At 38.2% G+C, this 20,140-nt stretch overlaps 1 protein-coding gene across 1 annotated transcript; it reads left to right on the top strand.

The window, feature by feature from the left end:
* The first annotated feature begins 6,386 nt into the window (after positions 1 to 6,386).
* On the top strand, positions 6,387 to 15,656 carry LOC107760405 (uncharacterized). Its single transcript, XM_016578452.2, has 4 exons — positions 6,387 to 6,795; positions 13,823 to 13,926; positions 14,879 to 14,997; positions 15,443 to 15,656. The coding sequence occupies exons 1-4, from the start codon at positions 6,540 to 6,542 to the stop codon at positions 15,531 to 15,533; spliced, it is 570 nt and encodes a 189-aa protein (XP_016433938.1). The 5' UTR covers positions 6,387 to 6,539; the 3' UTR covers positions 15,534 to 15,656.
* Positions 15,657 to 20,140: the final 4,484 nt, after the last annotated feature.

Here is a 20,140-nt window from a genome sequence, read left to right as displayed (position 1 = left end):
CTCATCTCTTGGGATCTGCATTACCCTCCAAGTTTGGAATTGCTTAATTAGTTCCCATACCTTTTCGAGATATTCTTGCATTCGAGTTTCCCTGGCTGTATAAGTCCCCAACATTTGATTGACCACGAGTTGAGAATCACTCTTGATTATAATTTGTGTTATGCCGAGTTCTCTTGCCAATTCCAAACCTGCAATTACAACTTCGTACTCTGCTTCATTGTTAGTTATAGAATGACATTTTATAGCTTGCCTAATAATTTCACCCGTAGGTGGTATGAGAACTATACCCAGACCTGCTCTTTTTATATTAGATGAACCATCAGTGAGTAAAACCTAAGTCCCCGGGTTTGCACCATTAAAAACTTGTAATTCTTTTTCTGCTTCTAAATGCATCCCCTGACTAAAATCAGCCACGAAATCAGCTAGTACTTGAGATTTTAAAGCGGACCTGGGTTGATAAATGATTTCGTATTCACTTAGTTCTATAGCCCATTTTGCTAATCTTCCTGACAGTTCGTGTTTATGCAAAATATTTCGAAGCGGAAAAGCAGTAACTACAATAATGGGATGACATTGAAAATAAGGTCTTAATTTTCTAGATGTCATGATAAAAGCTAATGCTAACTTTTCTAGCTGTGGATATCGTGTCTCAGCATCTAATAAGGACTTACTTACATAATAAATAAGAGATTGTTTACCTTGGTCCTCACGGACTAAAACAGCACTTACCGCAATTTCAGATACAACCAAATAGATGAGAAGCTTTTCTCTCACCTTTGGTTTTGCCAATAACGGTGGTTTTGACAAATAAGCTTTCGAATTTCTAAGGGCTTGTTGACAATCTTCATTCCAATCAAAATGATCTTGCTTTTTGAGTGCAGAGAAAAACTTAAAACACTTTTCTGAGGATTTGGAAATAAATCTCCCCAAAGCTGCAATTCTTCCCGTAATCTTTGAACTTCCTTTTTATTAGTAAGGATATCAGGGATTTCTTCTATTTCTTTGATCTGAGAAGGATTTACCTCAATACCACGGTTAGAAACAAGAAAATCCAAAAACTTACCTGACGCAACTCCAAATACACATTTTTGTGGGTTGAGTTTCATATTAAATTTTCGCAAAATTTCAAATGTAACAGATAGATGAGAAATATGATCATGAGATTGTTGGGTTTTGACGAGCATATCGTCTATTTATACCTCCATTGTCTTTCCTAAATATTCTTGAAACATTTTGGTGACCAACCTTTGATAGGTTGCCCCAGAATTTTTGAGACCAAGGGCATTACTTTATAACAGTAAGTCCCTCTGTCTGTAATGAAAGAAGTTTTTTCTTCATCACTAGGGTCCATTTTAATTTGGTTGTACCCTGGATATGCATCTAAAAAACTTAGAAGTTCATGTCCTGCAGTTGCATCAATTACTGATCTATATGTGGTAAAGGAAAAGAATCTTTTGGACAAGCCTTATTAAGATCTGTATAATCTACACAGACTCGCCACTTACCATTTTTCTTAGGTACAACAACTGTGTTGGCTAACCAATTGGGGTACTTTACCTCGCGGATTGACCCAATTTTTAATAGCTTCTAGACCTCATCTTGAATCACCTGGTTTTTGAAAGCCCCTTGCTTTCTTTTATTTTGCTTTATTGGTGTAAAGGATGGATCTTCGTTTAATTTGTGAGTCATCACATCCGGTGGTATCCCTGTCATGTCAGCATGGGACCAAGCAAAACAGTCCACGTTAGCTTTTGAAAATTTAATCAACATACCTCGCATATCTGAGCTTAAATTGGCTCCAATGTAAACCTTCCGTTCAGGCCACTGTTCGAATAATATCACAGCTTCGAGTTCTTCAATTGTTGTTTTGATATTTTCATTCTCTTCAGGTTCTTGAATTATATCAGGTCTCGAGTGTAAATCCGTCTTTTCTTGTTCAACTGAGGTTTGATCCTTGAGTCCTTCAACTGTTTCATGTAATTGCTATTTTTCTTTATTTACAGTGCTCGTACCTGTTACAGCGTTGATACTCCTAGCTGTCAGCTGATCCCCACGAATTTGGCAAATTCCCCATGGTGATGGGAATTTAATAACTTGATGTATAGTTGATGGGACAACATCCATATCATGTATCCACGGTCTCCCCATGATCATATTGTAAGCCATTTCCATATCTACCACCTGAAATTTAGTTTCTTTAACAACACCTGCAACAAAGGTTGTTAGAATTACCTCTCCTTTTGTTACCACACTTGAATTGTCGAAGCCTGACAAGGTATGCGCCTTGGGTATCATTTTGTCTTTAGCTTGCATTTCACGCAATACCCTTAGTAGTATAATATTTACGGAACTCTCTGGATCAATCAATACTCGTTTTACATTAGTATCATGTACAAATAAAGATATTACTAGTGCGTCATTATGTGGAGTTTTCACTCCTTCGGTATCTGCATCATCGAATGAAATACTTTCATTTTCTAAAACCTGCCGTACCCATTTCCCGTGTGTAATTGTTACTTTAGAAACCTTGTTGGAGGCCGTGTAGGTTATGCCGTGAATATCTTCTCCCTCACTTATCACATTCACTGTTCTCTTGGGTGAAGGAGGCTTTGGTGGCTCTTGCCTATTTTTCATATAGGCTTGTTTACCTTTTTCACTAAATAACTTAGTGAGGCACCCTTGCTTCAATAGATGGTCCACTCCACTCTGCAAGAATCTACATTCTGAAGTTTTGTGCCCGTGATCATTTTGGAATTTGCACCAATGATCTGGATTGCGTCTATTTGGATTTGACCGCATCTCTTTTTGCCACCGCACCTTATCTCCCATACTTCTCAAAACATCCACGAGCTCGGAGATAGTGACATTAAAGTTATATTTGCCGAACCGTGCCTTTAAACTTCTGTCATCATCTCGTGACTCTTGTCTGTTCCGATCATTTCTGAATTTCGATGAAGAACCAGAGTCCCTATTCCTCGATTTTTGATCATATTACTGGCTATCTTGTTTTGACCGTGGGTCTTTTCCTACAGGTCCCATATATGGATCGTACCTGTTTTTACCTGATCTTTTTTCGATTTCTGATCTTTTGGAACCACCCCTTTCTTCATGATGAAATTTAGGTACGGTATCTTCTTTAATTCGCAGCTTCGTACTATACCTGTTGTAAACATCATTCCACGTGGTTGCAGGGAATTCTCGAAGGCTTTCTTTGAGTCTTCTCGTGGCTTCAGAACTTTTGTCATTTAAATTACTTGCAAAAGCTATTGCAGCCCAGTTGTCAGGCACACGGGGTAGAGTCATTCTTTCATGCTGGAATCTATCAACAAAGTCTCTGAGCAACTCTGAATCTCCTTGTTTGATTTTGAAAATATCTTCCATTCTTTTCTCAACCTTTTGTGCTCCCGAATGTGCTTTAATAAAAGAATCTGTAAGCTCAGCAAAAGAATTTATTGAATTTTCAGATAAAAGAGAATACCAGGTTAATGCACCCTTGGTGAGTGTTTCTCCAAATTTCTTGACTAGTACTGATTCAATTTCTTGTTTGGTCAAGTCGTTGCCTTTTACGCCTGTTGTAAATGCAGTCACGTGATCACGTGGGTCTGTAGTACCATCATATTTCGGGATGTCAGACATTTTGAACTTTTTCGGAATTGGAAGGGGAGCAACACTTGGCTTCCAAGGTTGTTGTGAGTATTTGTCCATGTCAACTCCTTTTATTACAGGCGGAACTCCAGGGATTTGCTCAATACGTTCATTTTGTTCCTTAATCTGTTTCTTCAAGGTTAGTACTAAATTTTGCAAATAGGAATTATTTGAATTACCTGGTTCCCCTTCCTGTGGTTCACTGGTGGTTCCTCCATTTCCAGAATTAACAAGACCAGAACGGGGATTCTCCAATGTATTATTATTAGGAGTTGGTGTGGGTGGTGCAGCAGGCAATCGACTAACTAGAGCCTGAAGAGCTTTGCCGACCTGTGCATCAATTAGCTTTTGTAAAGCTTCCTTTGTACCACCTTCAAAGTGTTCAGATTGTTCATGTTGATCAGCACGAGATTCAGGAGTGCCTTCACGAGATTGACGTGGTGAATTTTGAGGGGAAGGAACCACTTCAATGTTATGTAAATCTCCTTGATTTTGATGGATTTGATTTTCAGGGTTTCCCAAAGTGTTTTCATTGTTATTGTTGGTGTTGTTGTTTGACATGGTGATAATAATGGACAAGATGTAGCTTAAAAGAAAAGATTATCAGATTTCCGGTAACGGAACCAATTTGTTTAACCAAAAATCTGAGTCTTTGGTCAAAGCTAGAAAGAAATTCGGGTTACTGATAATCAGGAGACGAAAATAAAATATTTTTGAGAATGATGGTAAAGCAGTAAATAGTTTTGTATTTCAGTAAGATTTCAATAGTATTTCGTGTCCTTACAGATGTTGAGTCTTTCCCCTTTTATAGTTGATTCTAGGAGAAGATATAATGCCTTTGTCTTAATGAGGCAATTATGGGCAATAAATGATATTTAAAAGAAATGTTACACAATCATTTCTATTTAATTCAGATTCTCTAACGTATTTGACATTTAATGCTGTATTTAGACTTTTTTAAGTCATCAGATTCGTGTCTTCAACTTCTTCTGATCTTTGATCTTTAAACGACTCGAATAGGTATGAAACTCGTACCTATTTTAGTAACGGTCCACACCTATGTTGCTTTCTTTTCCCCCTATCTGTTGTCGCCCGTACCTCTTGGCTATTTATTGCGTTTTGACCTTTTGACCAGTCCACGTGTCATGACACGTCATCTTCAATATTCAGACTCAATTTTTCCCCAATACAGTATTGTTGTTATATATAAAAGACGTAATTTAAAACCAGAAATTAATTTTTTTTCCCACCGAAATGGAGGGAGCAATATAATACGGTACTCGACAAAACCGAAAAAGACAAAAAGATGTACAAGGGGTATGACGACAAGTTGGGTTTATCGCAAGTGAGGATAAGAGTTAAGAAGTTAAGTCCACCAGAAAACAATGGTAGCATTTGACAGGTTTGAAGCTAACGTGGGGAGTTTTTGCTTCCTCACTACTGCATGTCGACTTGGCGTTTTGCATCCTTTTTGCATGTCTGCCCGAATGGCTACTACTTGCGTGCATGGCAGCCACGTCTCTTCCTCAAAGTTATTGCTCTCCCCACCCTTTTCCTTTGTTAAATCAATCCATATCTTATGTTCTTAAAAATTTGAGCCTGTGTATGGACTGTTAACTCGATCAACCGAAGATGTTTTGAAAATTGAACTGGATGAAAACACTGGAAGGTCCACACAAAATAACGAGTAAAAGTACCCTCTAAAGTACTTATATGTTTAATTTAATTAATGTGTCTTATTTTTTAAAAGTTTATTTTAAAAGAATATTTTTTTTATATATTTAATAGCTCTTTAACTCTAAATTCTTCGTGACATATTTAAGATTAACAAAATTCAAGAATAATTTGGTATATTAAACATATTTTTAGTTTAAGACACTTGAACAAAGATAAAAGCAGTATTAGTGCAGAATGGATTTCTTCCCATATTACTAAATATAATTAAAAAAAAATCTTTACTTTTTTTAAATTCGTGCATAACGTAAAATAAAGATACATCAATTAAAACAGAAAAAATATTATTTATTGATAAAACATCTATTTTCGAATTTAATAAACAAGACATCTTATTTTAACGCTCAATTTGGAAGGCATCTTAATTAAACCACTGGATCGATCGAGCACATATTTGGTACAGTGATCCCACTTAAAAGTTGCCGATGAGCAAGTCGACGTAAATTGGATTTAGTTTCTTTGACAACGTCTTTACTTAACCAAGTACGTGAATAACTTTTTTATTAATTTTTTGTCACAAAATTAATTACTTAAAAAGGAGTGATAAGATAAAAAAACAATAATTTTATTATGTCTTCAAACAATACTTTTAATATTGTAACCATATACTCCCTTAAACCTAAATCTTACGAAAATATGCACCAAAGGTTTCTTTTAAATGTAAAAATATGAGAGGTGTCCATATGCATAACTTTATTTCTTTTAGTATTCCCTTTCAGTAATCCGAATCTTTTCAGAGTGTCACAGTTAAACTAATTAATTTTTTATACAAATTCAAACAGAATTTTTTTTAAAAAAAATTAAAAATTATATAAAAATACTATAAGTCAGTTAATAACTTAAAACATTAAAAAATATTTTTATAAAATTAATAAAAAATAGTTTTATTTGAATCTCTAAACAATAATACGGTAAAAATGCTTTATTAATACTATTGCATTATTCGTCGAGTCATTTAATTACTGGACCCTGGTATATATTGAGTGGTTTTGTGTTTTTCCATTCAAGCCAACCAAACATTTTACGCCAGAACTCGGGACAAAATTGTGTCAAAAGAGAAAGCAGGATATATAAAAGCTACCAAAAAGAAAGATATATAAAAAGCTACCAAAGAGAAAGAAAAGACCAACCGAGAGAGAGAGAGACAGACAGACTGTAAAATGGACGCAACAGCGGCGGAGACAAGCGCAGCTCCGGCAAGTGTGACGGTGGATCAGCCACCGCACATGGCAGCAGCAGCGGGGGAGACGAAGAGGAAGATGATAATGGTTGCTATGGACGAGAGCGAAGAGAGTTTCTATGCTCTCAAGTGGGCATTGGATCACTTGCTCAACAATTCTGAAGAAGAAACCACTATTATCACTTTGATCAATGTCCAACCTCCTTTTAGCCCCATGGTTTATCCTGCTGGACCAGGTATTCTCTATCTAATTTGTCTCGTAATTCTATATTTATACATGTCCCAAAATGGTGGCTTATTTAGACAGTAAAACACCACACTTCTCTAACAATAATTAGTACGTACTTGTAAAAGGATACTTACTGCTAAAGAGAAAATATTCCTCTTTCCTTAAATGAAAAAATACATATGAAAGTGGGACGGAGACGGTACTTGCACTCGCACGTTATTCATATGCTCTAAGAGGGCGCTTGGGTAAAAGCAGGTAAGATTATCTTTTAAATTTTTTTAATTTTTAATAAGCACCAAAGCTGCTTTTCAGCTAATTAAAATGTGGCACTCCAACCTCTCCTTTTATTTGACCATGCATGAGACATGCCATAGAGTTGATATAAGTGTCTATGATGTGATGAAAGTTGAGTTTTGGGGATCGAGGTCCGGACGTATTTTGAAAATTCCGTGTAACACAATAGTTCTGGGATCTGCTAAAGAAAGACATAAAAAGGGTATATATCCGTGAATCCTAGTCAACCCAAGCATTCTCTGCCTCTATCAATAACTAGAGCCAAAGAGTCCTAATGTAAGGAGGGGGAGCCACTTTGCGATGGTCTTATTGTCACTTTTTATATATTCTGCTTGTTGCAAGGTTTGTTTAGATGAGGATGGGCTTTTGGCCATTGCAAAAACATCGAATTGTAGGAGTGTAATAAAGAACTTGTGATCTCAGCATGAAGGATTTTGGAAAAACAAATGGTTGTGATAAGAGAAGTATCACGGCAGTGCAGTAGTGTAATCGCGACTGCATGAAGCCTTACGTACGACTTCAGTACAAGGGGGCTAGGCCAGGTTCAATTTTTCCGCTACCTAACACTAGTGCGTGAGTCCCAACTCAGCGATATGTCCATTTGTGTTGCCTAGATCACATCAAAGTTTTGTGCATGGGCGGATTGTAAAGATCAGGAAGATGTGGATTCATTCAAATTAGTAACTTTAATATAATTGGCTCCTTGTATATATATGTGGTAAAATTGATTTCGAGACTAATAAGTTAAATGAGTTGTGGTAGAATCATCGATGTGAACCCATAAAGTTATCAAGTCTTTTGCTCTAGCTGAATGTTACCCGTGAAATTCACACCAGTCTCTAATTTCTCTGCGTAGATTTTTGTTCGAATCGATTCAGGATCAGAAATATATTCAACAGATGAACGAAGAAGAGATAAGAATGTTCTGGAGAAAAATGTGGAAATGAACGACTAAGGCTCCAAAGTAGAGCCAATTCTCATTATATACAAAGTCACAAGAGTGCTGGGTTAAAACCCGTACATAAATGGGTACCCAATTACAATAATTAATCACATGTATAATACAAAAATGAAACTAGCTAAAGTAAGCCCAAATACAGGAAAGAATATATCTCAACATCCCCCCTCAAGTTGGAGGGTGGTTAGCCACACCGAACTTGCTTAAAATGAACTGATAAGTCACACCAGATAAGGGCTTTGTTAGCATATCAGCCAGTTGCAGCTTGCTGGGAACAAACGAAAGAGAAATCAAGCCATCATGAAGCTTCTCACGAACAAAATGGCAATCCAGGTCAATATGTTTAGTCCGTTCGTGAAAAACAGGATTTTTTGCTATATAGATGGCAGATTGGCTGTCGCAATGAAGAGGCACAGGTACCACAGAAACAAAAGACAACTCATGGAAGTAAATGAGTGAGCCAAGCTAACTCTGCAATCACCCGCCGTATGGAGCGATATTCTGCCTTAACAAAAGATAAGGCCATTGTGTGCTCCTTCTTAGATTTCCAAGTGAGAAGAGAACCACCAAAGAGGACCAAGTACCCACTAACAGACCTTTGAGAAGTAGGGCAAGAAGCCCAATCAGAATCACAGTAGGCTTGAAGAGTGGAATCAGGATCTGTTGCCATAAAAAGACCTTGCCCCAAAGTGCCCTTAACATAGTGAAGAACATGAAACCCAGCAGAAAGATGAGCAGAAATAGGGGCATGCATGAACTGGCTAAGATATTGGACAAGAAAGGCAAGATCATGTCTGGTATTAGTAAGGAAGTTTACCTTCCCTATCAATTTTCTGTATAATGTTGGATCAGATAGAGGCTCTCCTTCACCAACTCGAAGCTTGAAAGTAACATCCAGAGGACTGCTAACGGGTTACAGTCCAAATAACCAAATTCAGACAGAAGGTCAGTAGCAAACTTTCTCTGACAAATAATCACACCTCCAGGTTCAGCTAGGATCTCCAGTCTCAAAAAATAGTGAAGAAGTCCCAAATCCTTTATCTTGAATTTGGTATCCAAGAACAATTTTAGGGAGGCTATTTCCTTATCATCATTTCCACTCAAAAGAATATCATCAACATACATAGCCACAACAGTAAAAGAAGCACCAACAGACTTTAAAAACAAGGAGTAGTCATTTTTGGAAATCTCATAACCCATAGACATAAGAGAATCACTTAATTTTGATACCACTGCCTAGAAGCTTGTTTCAAACCGTATAAGGATTTATTTAACTTGCAGACAATGTTGGGACCAGGGGCAACCATGCCTTGATGTATTCTCATATATACCTCTTCGTCTAAATCCCCATGCAAAAAGCATTATTAACATCAAGTTGGTACATTTTCCACCCTTTCTTTATAGCTACAACAATTACAGTTCTAATAGTTATCATTTTAACAACTGGTGAAAAGGTTTCAGTGTAGTCAATTCCTTCTTGTTGTGTATCCCCCCTCACTACTAATCTAGCCTTGAACCCTTCAATACTCCCATCTGCCCTATGTTTAATCTTATATACCCATTTATTACTGATTGGTTTCTTGTAATGAGGCAGTGGCACAAGGTCCCAAGTGTGATTAGCCTCAAGTGCAACAAACTCATGCAACATAGCTTCTGCCAAGCAGGGTGCACTGCTGCCTGTTGATAAGTTGAAGGTTCATTTACAGTATCTAAGATTTTGACTAAATTCTGATTAATGGAACTCATACTACTGAAACATACTGACCGAGGGATGGTGGAAAGGGAGGTTAAGGTTGGAGAAGGTATAGATTGAACAGAACTACAATGGTAGTCTTTCAGATAGGAAGGAGGTTGATGAATCCTTGTAGGATATCTAGGCATAGAGGGTGGAATAACTGTGTGAACAGGGGAAGAAGATGGAAGAGGTGAAACTGTATTAGCAGGGGAAGAGGAAATGTCATGATTAACAGGAGGAGAAGAAAGAGATGGTGAAGATGAAGAAATATCAAGAGAGCTAGGGAAAAGAATCCCATTATCTGGAGAATGAGGAAAGATGTGAGAACAAGGTGGTGAAATAGGCCATTTAGGAAAAATAGTGCTTTGAGAAGATGATTCGGAATATGGGAAGATGTTCTCATGGAAGAAAACATCTCTAGAAACAATAATTTTCTTATCAGAAAGTTGCGTTAACTTTTAAGCCTTCTTTCCGGGGGGATAACCAAGGAAAAAATACAAGGGGTGGATCTGGGAGAGAACTTTTTTCTGAGAGGCTTAGGAATCACGGCATAGCACAAACATCCAAAACTTCTGAGATGATTATAAGTAGGCTTATGTCCAAAAAGAATTTCAAAAGGGGTTTTACCATCAAACACAGTGCTTGGAAATCTATTTATTAGATATGTAGCAGTAAGGATACAATCCCCCCAAAAATGAAGTGGTAGTTTTGATTGGTATCGTAAAGCCCTTGCCGTTTCAAGTAAATGTTTATGTTTTCTTTCAACAATCCCATTTTGTTGGGGTGTGTAGGGCAAGAAGTTTGGTGCAAGACACCTTTGGACTGAAAAAATTGTGTGGCTTCAAGACTGGTTCCAAGCTCTAAAGCATTGTCAGATCTAATAGCTTTAATTTTGAGATTAAATTGGGTTTCAACCATAGAAAAGAATGATTTGAGAATGGATAAGGCATTTCCCTTATTGTTGAGTAAGTATGTCCAGGTAGTCCTGCTACAGTCATCTACTAGAGTTAGAAAATATTTGTAGCATCTTTGTGTGACAGTGTTATAAGGTCCCCACACATCCACATGAACAAGATCGAAAATATGAGGAGAATGAGATTGACTAGTAGAGAAGGGAATTCCTTGCTGTCTGGCAAGGGGACAAACATGACAGAGAAAAGGTTGTTTATCACAAGAAGGCACATTTAAAGCATCTATCTTTTGCAATTTTGAGAAAGGAAGATGGCCTAGTCTGTGATGCCACAAAACATGAGTTTTCTTCACACTTATTGTATTTACATGAGCAGAAAAAGGAAGAGACACAACAGAAGACATAGGAGATGGATCAAAAAAGCTGGGTTCAAAAAATGAGTCTTCATTGAGATGGAGGAGATAAATCCCTTCAGCCACCTTACCAAGTACCAATGGCTTCTTCAGTGAAGGGCCCCGGAGGAAACAATAATATCGTGAGAAGGATAGAAGCATATCAATATAAAAAATATCGAAAAGAAATTTGTTCACAGAAATCAAGTTATAGCTGAAAGTGGGCACAAGCAGGACTTTGGTCGAAGTGATAGACGAGGTTAAATGAACAGATCCAATAGTAGAAACCTTTACTTTGTATCCATTAGGTAAAGAGAAAAGATGTGGTGTTGGTAAAGTGATTAAGTTTGAAAGCAATGATTTGTTGGAGGTCATGTGGTTAGTCGCACCAGAGTCAAATATCCAGACATCGGAACTTAGCATACTACTTAGACAAGTGCAAGTACCACAACTCATAAAACAGGAAGCAAATATACCTGCAAAAGTAGCATTAGCAGTAGCAGAGGATGCTCTTGTATTTTGAACTCCATCAGTGACTTGCACATTCTGAAGAATGTTCATCAAATGCTTATACTGCTCTGCGGTTATGGTGGTTGAAGTAGCCATGTTATGTGGATTCTCTTCTCCTTTAGGCTCTGGGGTAGTAATGAAATTAGCAGCAACTCTCATATTCTTGTTGTTGAGCTTGAAATTCTGTGGAAATCCATGCAGTTTGAAACATTTATCTATAGTATGTCCATTGTTCTTGCAGTATCTGCAGAATAGCTTTTTGGGATCAAAATTTCTTTTATGAGTTTGATTGTTGAAAGTATACTTCTGATGTTGGTTTGCATTGTTGTAGGCTGGTTTGGGTATGGAACTTGAACCGACAGAGAAAGAGGAAGTCTCAGCAGAGAAAGCAGCAGAGTCAGGCTGAAAATTTGGTGCATTATGAATGTCTCTTTGTTCTTCATCTTGGATGACCAATGAATAAGCTTTGCCCACATTAGGAAGAGGTTGCATCATCAAAATATTTCCTCTGGCATTATTGAAAATCTCATTCAGTCCCATGAGGAATTGCATTAGCTTCTGATTCTCCATCCTTTTCATCATTTTGTGTTTACCCTCGCAATTACAGTTGCAAATACAGTAGGACTCTGCATCCAGTGACTCCATCTCATCCCAAAGTCTTTTCACTTTGTCAAAGTAACCACTTACATCAGATGAACTCTGGGAGGCTGAAACCAAGTCCTTCTGAACTTCATACATCCTAGCACCATTTGACTGCCCGTACCTCTTATTTAGTTCATCCCAAATTCCTTTTGCAGTCTTTGTGAATATCACACTTTGTGCAATCTCAGGATCTAGAGAATTGAGGATCCAACTGATGACCATGTGGTTAACTTGTTCCCACTGATCAAGGAGAGGAGAGGTTGGCGCAGGTTGAGGGAAGCTACCATTTATGAATCCTATTTTCTTCTTTGCGGACAGAGCAATTATAATCCCTCTCCTCCAGGCCCCAAAACATGTACCATTAAATTGCTTAGCACCTAACATAAGTCCTAGATTATCAGAGGAACTGAGATATTCGGATGCGAAGGATGGAAAGTAATTTCATTACTGTGGTCTATGAATTCATTATCACTGCTAGCAGAGTCATTATCCCCCATTGTAAGGTCAATTTATCACACACTTACAAACCTCACAAAAGCAGCACTAATTGAAGAGATGAAAAGGGTAATCTTATGAAACTTTGTCACAAATCCAGTAGCAAAAGGCCAGAAAGACGAAAATTTCAGCAAATCGCCGGATCGAATTCAGCAAAAAATACCAAATCTAGAGCAAACTGTAGCAATCAGTAGAACAAAAAAGGAATTCGCCAAAAAACTGATTATCGGAGACAAATCCTCCAAGCAAAAACTCCGATATGTGATCGACGAAAAGAAAAAAACTCGATCAAAATATTAGGGGTTTTCTTTTTTTCTTTTTTTTGAGCAAAAATTCTTCGTGAAAATTAGCGTATGAACTTCACCACGAAAGTCACTACATGAACTAAGCTACGTGATTTCCATGGCTCTGATACCATGTTCGAATCGATTCAGGATCAAAAATTTGTGCAACAGATGAATGAAGAAGAGATAAGAATGTTCTAGAGAAAAGTGTGGAAATGAACAACTAAGGCTCCAAAGTAGAGCCAATTCTCATTATATACAAAGTCACAAGAGTGTTGGGTTAAAACCCGTACATAAATGGGTTTTCAATTACAATAATTAATCACATGTCTAATATAAAAATGAAACTAGCTAAAGTAAGCCCAAATACAGAAAAGCATATATCTCAATAAGTTTTGTCATCCTTCTTTTTCCCCTTCTTTTGCCTCTAGCATCTAGCACATTAGCTCTACGTGTGCTAACATAAGATATAATTGGCCATGATCTTTAATTACAAAAAGGATAAAAAGTTAATTGAATTAAATATCTGTATCAATCAGCTAAAATCAAAGAATCCAATTTGAAATTACATATGACGAAGAATATTTAAAGTATTTATTAAATAAGCGCATATATAACTTCATTTATTAAAGCAACAGATTGGAGACATATATGTCATTAATCTCGCTCCCCTTCCTTTAATTGAATTAAATTGAAAATGAGTTTCATGTTTTGATAATTTTCTGCATGATCCGATCCATGCTTCATTTAATGGGAATTTGGGTACCTAAATTTGATCGTTGCCCGATGATACTAACTCTGTTTATGTTTATAGTTGTCTTTGCAGCACCTACTATGGTAGAAGCCGTGAAAAAAGCACAACAAGAGAATGCAACTACAATACTGTCTCGGGCATTCCGTATGTGCACACAAAAGAGGGTATCTTTAACCATTTCCTTGTCATTCTTAATTTCTTAATTTTTTATACGTTATTTATGCACATAAAAAAAATGAATTAGTCTCAACCAATATTTTGTAGAAAGCAAAATAAGTTGGCGGATGAGTCCAGTCTTTCAACTAAAATTGTTTGAGGATGGGTCTAGCTAACTCATATTTTTGGAGCTCGTTTGCTTTGCAGTATAAGAAAATATAACTCCTCAAAAAAAGAAAAAAATTATACAACATTTGGTTTCAAGTGTGGAACTCTTCATTATTATCACACTGTATTATTACCATTTATTAGCTTTCGTTTTAAGCTTGTATACTTACATTTTCCTAACTTATACGAGAATTCATGTATGTTTTATACCAGTTAGATCGTAGAATTGGAATATACATGTTAATATATCATGACGAAGCTAGGTCTTCATGTTTGTAACTTGGTATCACAATCTCGATATTATAAGGCATGACTTATTATTATATTATAACAATTTGCTATATTGCTATTACCGTGTGGAAGATATATAAATATCTAATTTGTACACGTAGTTTGTCAATCATCACCTAATATGCATGTATTGTACACTTATTGAGGAAATGTAATGTATTTCAAATGCAACCCTGGTGACCACAAAACACAATTGATTTGATAAGATAATAAACATACCAAATGTAATAGATCAAGCAATATCTCCTTATTCCTTATAGTTTTTCTTTAAATGATGTCCTTGTACAACTCATGTAATAACAGAAAACACAAGCTACATATCAGGTAAAAATATGGACAAGTATTTCGCATTAGTTTTTCCCCGTACTTGTTGTTGGATAAGGATTTGGAAATATTTTACGCCATATAAATTGGTTTGAAATTTCAGTTCTAGTTGGTGATTATGTAACTCGTTTTTAAATTAACCTTGATTAATTAAGTAAATATGTATGATTGTTTCAGGTGAAGGCGGAGACTCTGATCCTTGAAGGGGACCCAAAAGATAAGATATGTCAAGCCGCTGATGAGTTGCACGTTGACCTTCTAGTGATGGGTAGCCGAGGGCTTGGCAAAATCAAAAGGTAATTTTTCATTTTCCAAATAAATTGTGAGACAAACAGCAGTGGAAGCACATAATTGAATAACTTTATTAGATATGGAACACTGAATTTTATACTATCTGAAAGTCCTTGTCCAGTACGAAAAACAAATAAGGAAGAGACAGAAAACGCAGGGTATGTAAAATAACTCTTACTATTATTTACGAGATGATTCTAAAGAAACTTATATTATATAGGAGGATTATATAGTTTGACAAAATAAACGTCAATCAAAATGTTAAAAGTAGTTTTAGATTTTAAGTGAGGTAGACCCTGATACTAATGAAACATTCTTATTTTGTGATGTTTAAGTAGAAGTGTTGTATACTTTTGGAAATGACGAGGTTAGTCAGCTTGTAATAACAGTTTGCGACTTATAAATCTTTGAAGTAAAAACCTTTTTACACTGCTTAAACTTGGCTTGCAGGGCTTTTCTAGGAAGTGTTAGTGACTATTGCGCTCATCATGTGCATTGCCCCATTCTCATTGTGAAGCCACCCAAGGCACCGCACAAGTAGCTAAGGATATATGATTGTATATAATGCATCAAGTCTTTTATTAGTTGAGAATTGTAAGACGTATGTAATGGATATAAAAAAGCTTTATTACTCAATAAAGGGGGACCTGGCAGTATTTCCTTATTTTTTGATAGCTTTCAATCATTGAGACGATTACAAATCGTCTCCACATTTTGCCCCAAGTTCTGCAGTTCTGAAAATTATTGTTTTTAGCTGAAAACTTGATCCTCTTCAATCTTTTTGGCCCCTCTTGCTCACTTCAAGCTTTATACCTAAATCAATCAAATTAAGATGGTTTATGCTGTTGTATTGCACGTAAGGTAGTTTTTGACCATACATTCACGCAATGCAACGCTATACTCTGAATCTTGCGCATTGGCGTGTACGTTGTATGTGTCCAAATTTGAACAACCACGACCATCGACGAGTACGATGAAACGGCGAGTTTCCCATAACCTGATGCCTTGCAGAGGACGATCTTGAGACAAACAAGAGATTGTACGACCCTTGTAATAATATAGGCCCGTTAGGGGATACTAAGAATATTCCTTAGAATCTGTCTTTTACAGCTTAGAGGAGACCGACTCCCTATATATACAGTGAACCATAACTTTGTAAGGGGGAATGAAGAATATTGGCTATAATTCTACTTATGAATGAGAAGTGTACTTGAAAGGATTTTACTGATTCAGATCGATAAAGAAATCTTATTATCCATCTTCTCCTTACCTATCTTCCAATCTAGAGATTATTATACTTAGCTAAGATTTAACCCTTCAATTGTGATTGATTTGTTCAAAAAGGTTTCGATATCTTTTGAGTCAAACAATTTGGCGCCGTCTGTGGGGATTTCTATAGCTGAAATCGTAGTTTTCATCTAGATTCTTGAAAGAAATAATTACTATTCTTTAGCCTCATAAAGGCCAACAATGGCGGGAAAGGGAGAATTAAGCAAGGCTAAAGGCAATAGTGGGTGTCACAAACAACCTCTTGAATTCCTTCAATGAAACCAGTAGAGAAGACAATGAAAATGCAACACCAAGTATTACACCTGAGGGAGAGATCTCACCTCCCCCGCATGAGGATCTTACGATCTTGCGCTAGAGGGAAACATCAACATCTGCAGCAGGAGAAGCGCCACCGGCCGTGAAAAGGCTATTAGAAGAATGGTTGACAAACACCTTGAACAACATGCTCGAGAAATCCGTTCATAGAGATATTGAAGACATATTACTCGAAAAAACCGCAGCTGTTGCCGATGAGCCAGACACTACACGAACATGTAACACCCGTACTTTTGCTGATGCAGGAAACAATGCACTTGCGGTCATCTGAAAGAAAATGGAAGAGATGGAAAATGAGAACAAAACACTCCACAACCAGATGAATGAACATCAAAAAAGGGTTGATAAAATATCAGGCGCTCCGAAGTTGTTACCAAAATGCGATGTAGGCCGATTCGTCGAACATCCATATAGCAAAGGGGCATCTCCCCATTCTATTCCAAAGAACTTCAAAATGCCGCCATATTTAAAAATATATGATGGCACGACGGACCCGGAGGATCACTTTTATGTTACTGCAGTAAAAGGTAACGATTTATCAAAGGGCCAGGTGCCGTCTGTACTGCTGAAAAAGTTCGGCGAAACTCTGACAGGGGGAGAATTGACATGGTATTCCCAACTACCAGCGCAATCGATAGCTACGTTCGAAGAGATGGAAGATAAGTTCGCCACCGCTCACGTGGGGGCGAAAACGGCAGAGGCCAGGGTCAACGATATCTTCGCCGTTAGGCAAACGACGGGCGAGGGACTTTGGGATTTCCTAGCCCGATTCAATAGGGTAAGGATGAGCCTACCGAACGTGTCATAAGGGATGACAGTAGCAGCCTTTCAAAATGGGCTGAATAGAAACAGGTCAAAAGCAACCAAAAAACTACTAAGTAGACTCATGAAGTACCACATAGGAAGAGATCCATAATGCCTATTGCGCCGAAGTGAGGGCAGACGAGGATGACCTAAACGGTCTACTCCAGCGATTAACATCAGTCCAAACCAAGACAAGGAGAGATCGCCGTAATGATGGTCGAAGGGATCAACTACCATATTTCAACCGAGAAAGGCACCAGCCCTATATCTGAACACCTAATCCACCTCCTCCACGACATGCAGACGCCACGCCTCGACATACCGCACCCCCCCGAAATGAAAGAGGTATGCCTCCACTATTATCTGCTCATAATTTTTGTGTTTCTCCTTCAGAAATAGTGTACGCACTGGAAAAGCTCAGCACGAAGGTGCAGTGGCCGCAAAAGATAAAGTCGGATCCGAGCACCAGGAGGTCGAACGTTCTGTTTGAATTCCACCAGGAAAGAGGACATAAGACCGAAGACTGCATAGGTCTACGACAAGAAGTGGTAAGAATGTTAAACTAGGGAAACCTGAAAGAACTGTTGAGCGACCGAGAAAGGGCCAACTTCGCTCGTGGACGCGATCAACCTCAAGGACCTCTTAAACCACCATCACCAGCTCGTACCATACAAATGAGCATTGGTGGCGGCAACGACACAATAATCAACCATGTGAAATTCACCACCATACATAAACTCAAACGGACAGTTGCCCACAAATGGTATGACGACTTTGAAGACAGTATCATCTTCGATAAGTCGGATACCGACGGTGTATCTTTCCCTCACTATGATGTTTGGTTATAACATTAAGCATCGCAGATACCGATGTAAAAAGAATAATGATGGATGACGGAAGCGGCGCGTGTATTGTTCACCCACAAGTTCTCATGCAGATGAGGCTCGAGGATAAAATAATACCGCGTTGCATAATACTAACGGGTTTTAATAATGCAATGGAATGAACCTCTGGGGAAATAGTGCTTCCCATCCTTGCAGGAGGAGTCACCCTGGAAACGACATTCCATGTCATGAACCAAGAAACAGCCTACAATGCCATCATAGGACGACCATGGATAAACGCCATGCGCGCCGTCCCGTCAAGTTTCTATCAAGTAATCAAATTTCCCACCCCATGGGGGATATTCAGCATCCGAGGCGAGCCATGCACCACCCAAGAATTCTACCGGATAGCCCAAGATTACACACACACCAAACAACTAAAAGGGGAAAGTGCGGAGGCATAGCAATCAGCCATGTCAGGAACCAAACCCGACGCACAAGTAGAAGCCATCAAAGACCCGGGCGTCATAGAAGCTTGCAAAACAACCGTAGAAGATCTTGATCCTATTCAACTGGACAATACCGATAACACAAAAAAGGCTTATGTCGGACATAACCTCTCAGAACCAGGTAAATATCATGAGTTCTTAGCTAACAACGCCAATTTATTTGCCTTTTCCCACTCAGATATGCCAGGAATCCCAAGGGATATCGCCACACACAGGTTGAACGTTGATCTTCTTTACCCGTAGGTACGACAAATGAGGAGAAAGTTCAATGCCACCATCAATGAGGCGATTAGCGAGGAGGTTGATAAATTACTCGCCAATGGTTCCATCAGAGAGTTAAAATACCCCCAATGTGGTCATGGTAAAAAAGAAGAATGAGAAATGGTGGATGTGTGTTGACTTCACCGACCTGAACAAAGCATGCCCGAAAGATTCCTTTCTGTTACCACACATCGATCAGCTCATCGACGCAACAACGGGGCATGAACTACTGAGCTTTTTGGACACCGATTCCGGTTACAACTAAATTCTAATGGCTGAAGAAGATCAAGACAAGACCACTTTCATCAGTCACCGAGGAACGTACTGCTACAAGGTAATGCCATTCGGACTCAAGAATGTGGGGGAGACATATCAAAGGTTAGTCACCAAGATGTTCAAAGAACAAATCGGTAAGACCATGGAGGTTTGCATCGACGACATGCTAGTAAAATCGACAAAGAAAGAGGATCACATTGGCCATCTGAAGGAGGCCTTCGAGATATTAAGGCAATACGGGATGAAGCTGAATCCCAAAAAATGAGCCTTTGACGTAACTTTAGGAAAGTTTTTTGGTTTTCTAGTGTCACAAAAGGGTATCGAGGTCAACCCGGAACAGATTAGAGCCATCGAAGGAATACTGGATGTATTGACAAGCAAAAAGCAGGTGCAGAAATTAATAGGATGAATAGCCGCCTTGTCGAGGTTCATTTCACGATCATCGGATAGATGCCATAAATTCTTCAATGTGCTAAGGAAAGACCACGAACTGCAATAGAATGCAGAATGCGTCGACGCCCTGAGAAAACTGAAAGCGTATCTATCTTCGCCACCCCTACTCGTCAAGGCATACCCAGGTGAATGTCTACTTGTGTATCTAGCGGTCTCTGAAGTTGCGGTAAGCGCAGTCTTGGTCCGCAAAAATGAAGGTATGCAATCTCCGATTTACTATATCAGCAAAACCTCAATCGATGCTGAAATAAGGTACCCTCACCTTGAAAAACTAGCTTTGGCATTAGTCGTAGCTTCACGAAAGCTTAGACCATATTTTCAATGTCACCCCATAAAAGTGGTGACAACCTCCCCCCTAAGGGGTATCCTACACAAGCCTGAGTTATCGGGTAGATTGGCCAAATGGGCCATAGAAC

The sequence above is a fragment of the Nicotiana tabacum genome, chromosome 22 (assembly GCF_000715075.1).
Source record: "Nicotiana tabacum cultivar K326 chromosome 22, ASM71507v2, whole genome shotgun sequence".
Lineage (NCBI taxonomy): Eukaryota > Viridiplantae > Streptophyta > Magnoliopsida > Solanales > Solanaceae > Nicotiana > Nicotiana tabacum.
Note: the sequence above shows the minus strand (reverse complement) of the source record. Positions and strands in the feature narration are given on the sequence as shown.

Excerpts from the sequence above, each read along its gene's own strand:
- LOC107760405 (XM_016578452.2), top strand. The coding sequence starts at position 6,540 with ATGGACGCAACAGCGGCGGAGACAAGCGCAGCTCCGGCAAGTGTGACG. Across the intron at positions 6,796-13,822 it reads GGTTTATCCTGCTGGACCAG|TTGTCTTTGCAGCACCTACT; the intron begins GTATTCTCTATC and ends TTATGTTTATAG. Across the intron at positions 14,998-15,442 it reads GGGCTTGGCAAAATCAAAAG|GGCTTTTCTAGGAAGTGTTA; the intron begins GTAATTTTTCAT and ends CTTGGCTTGCAG.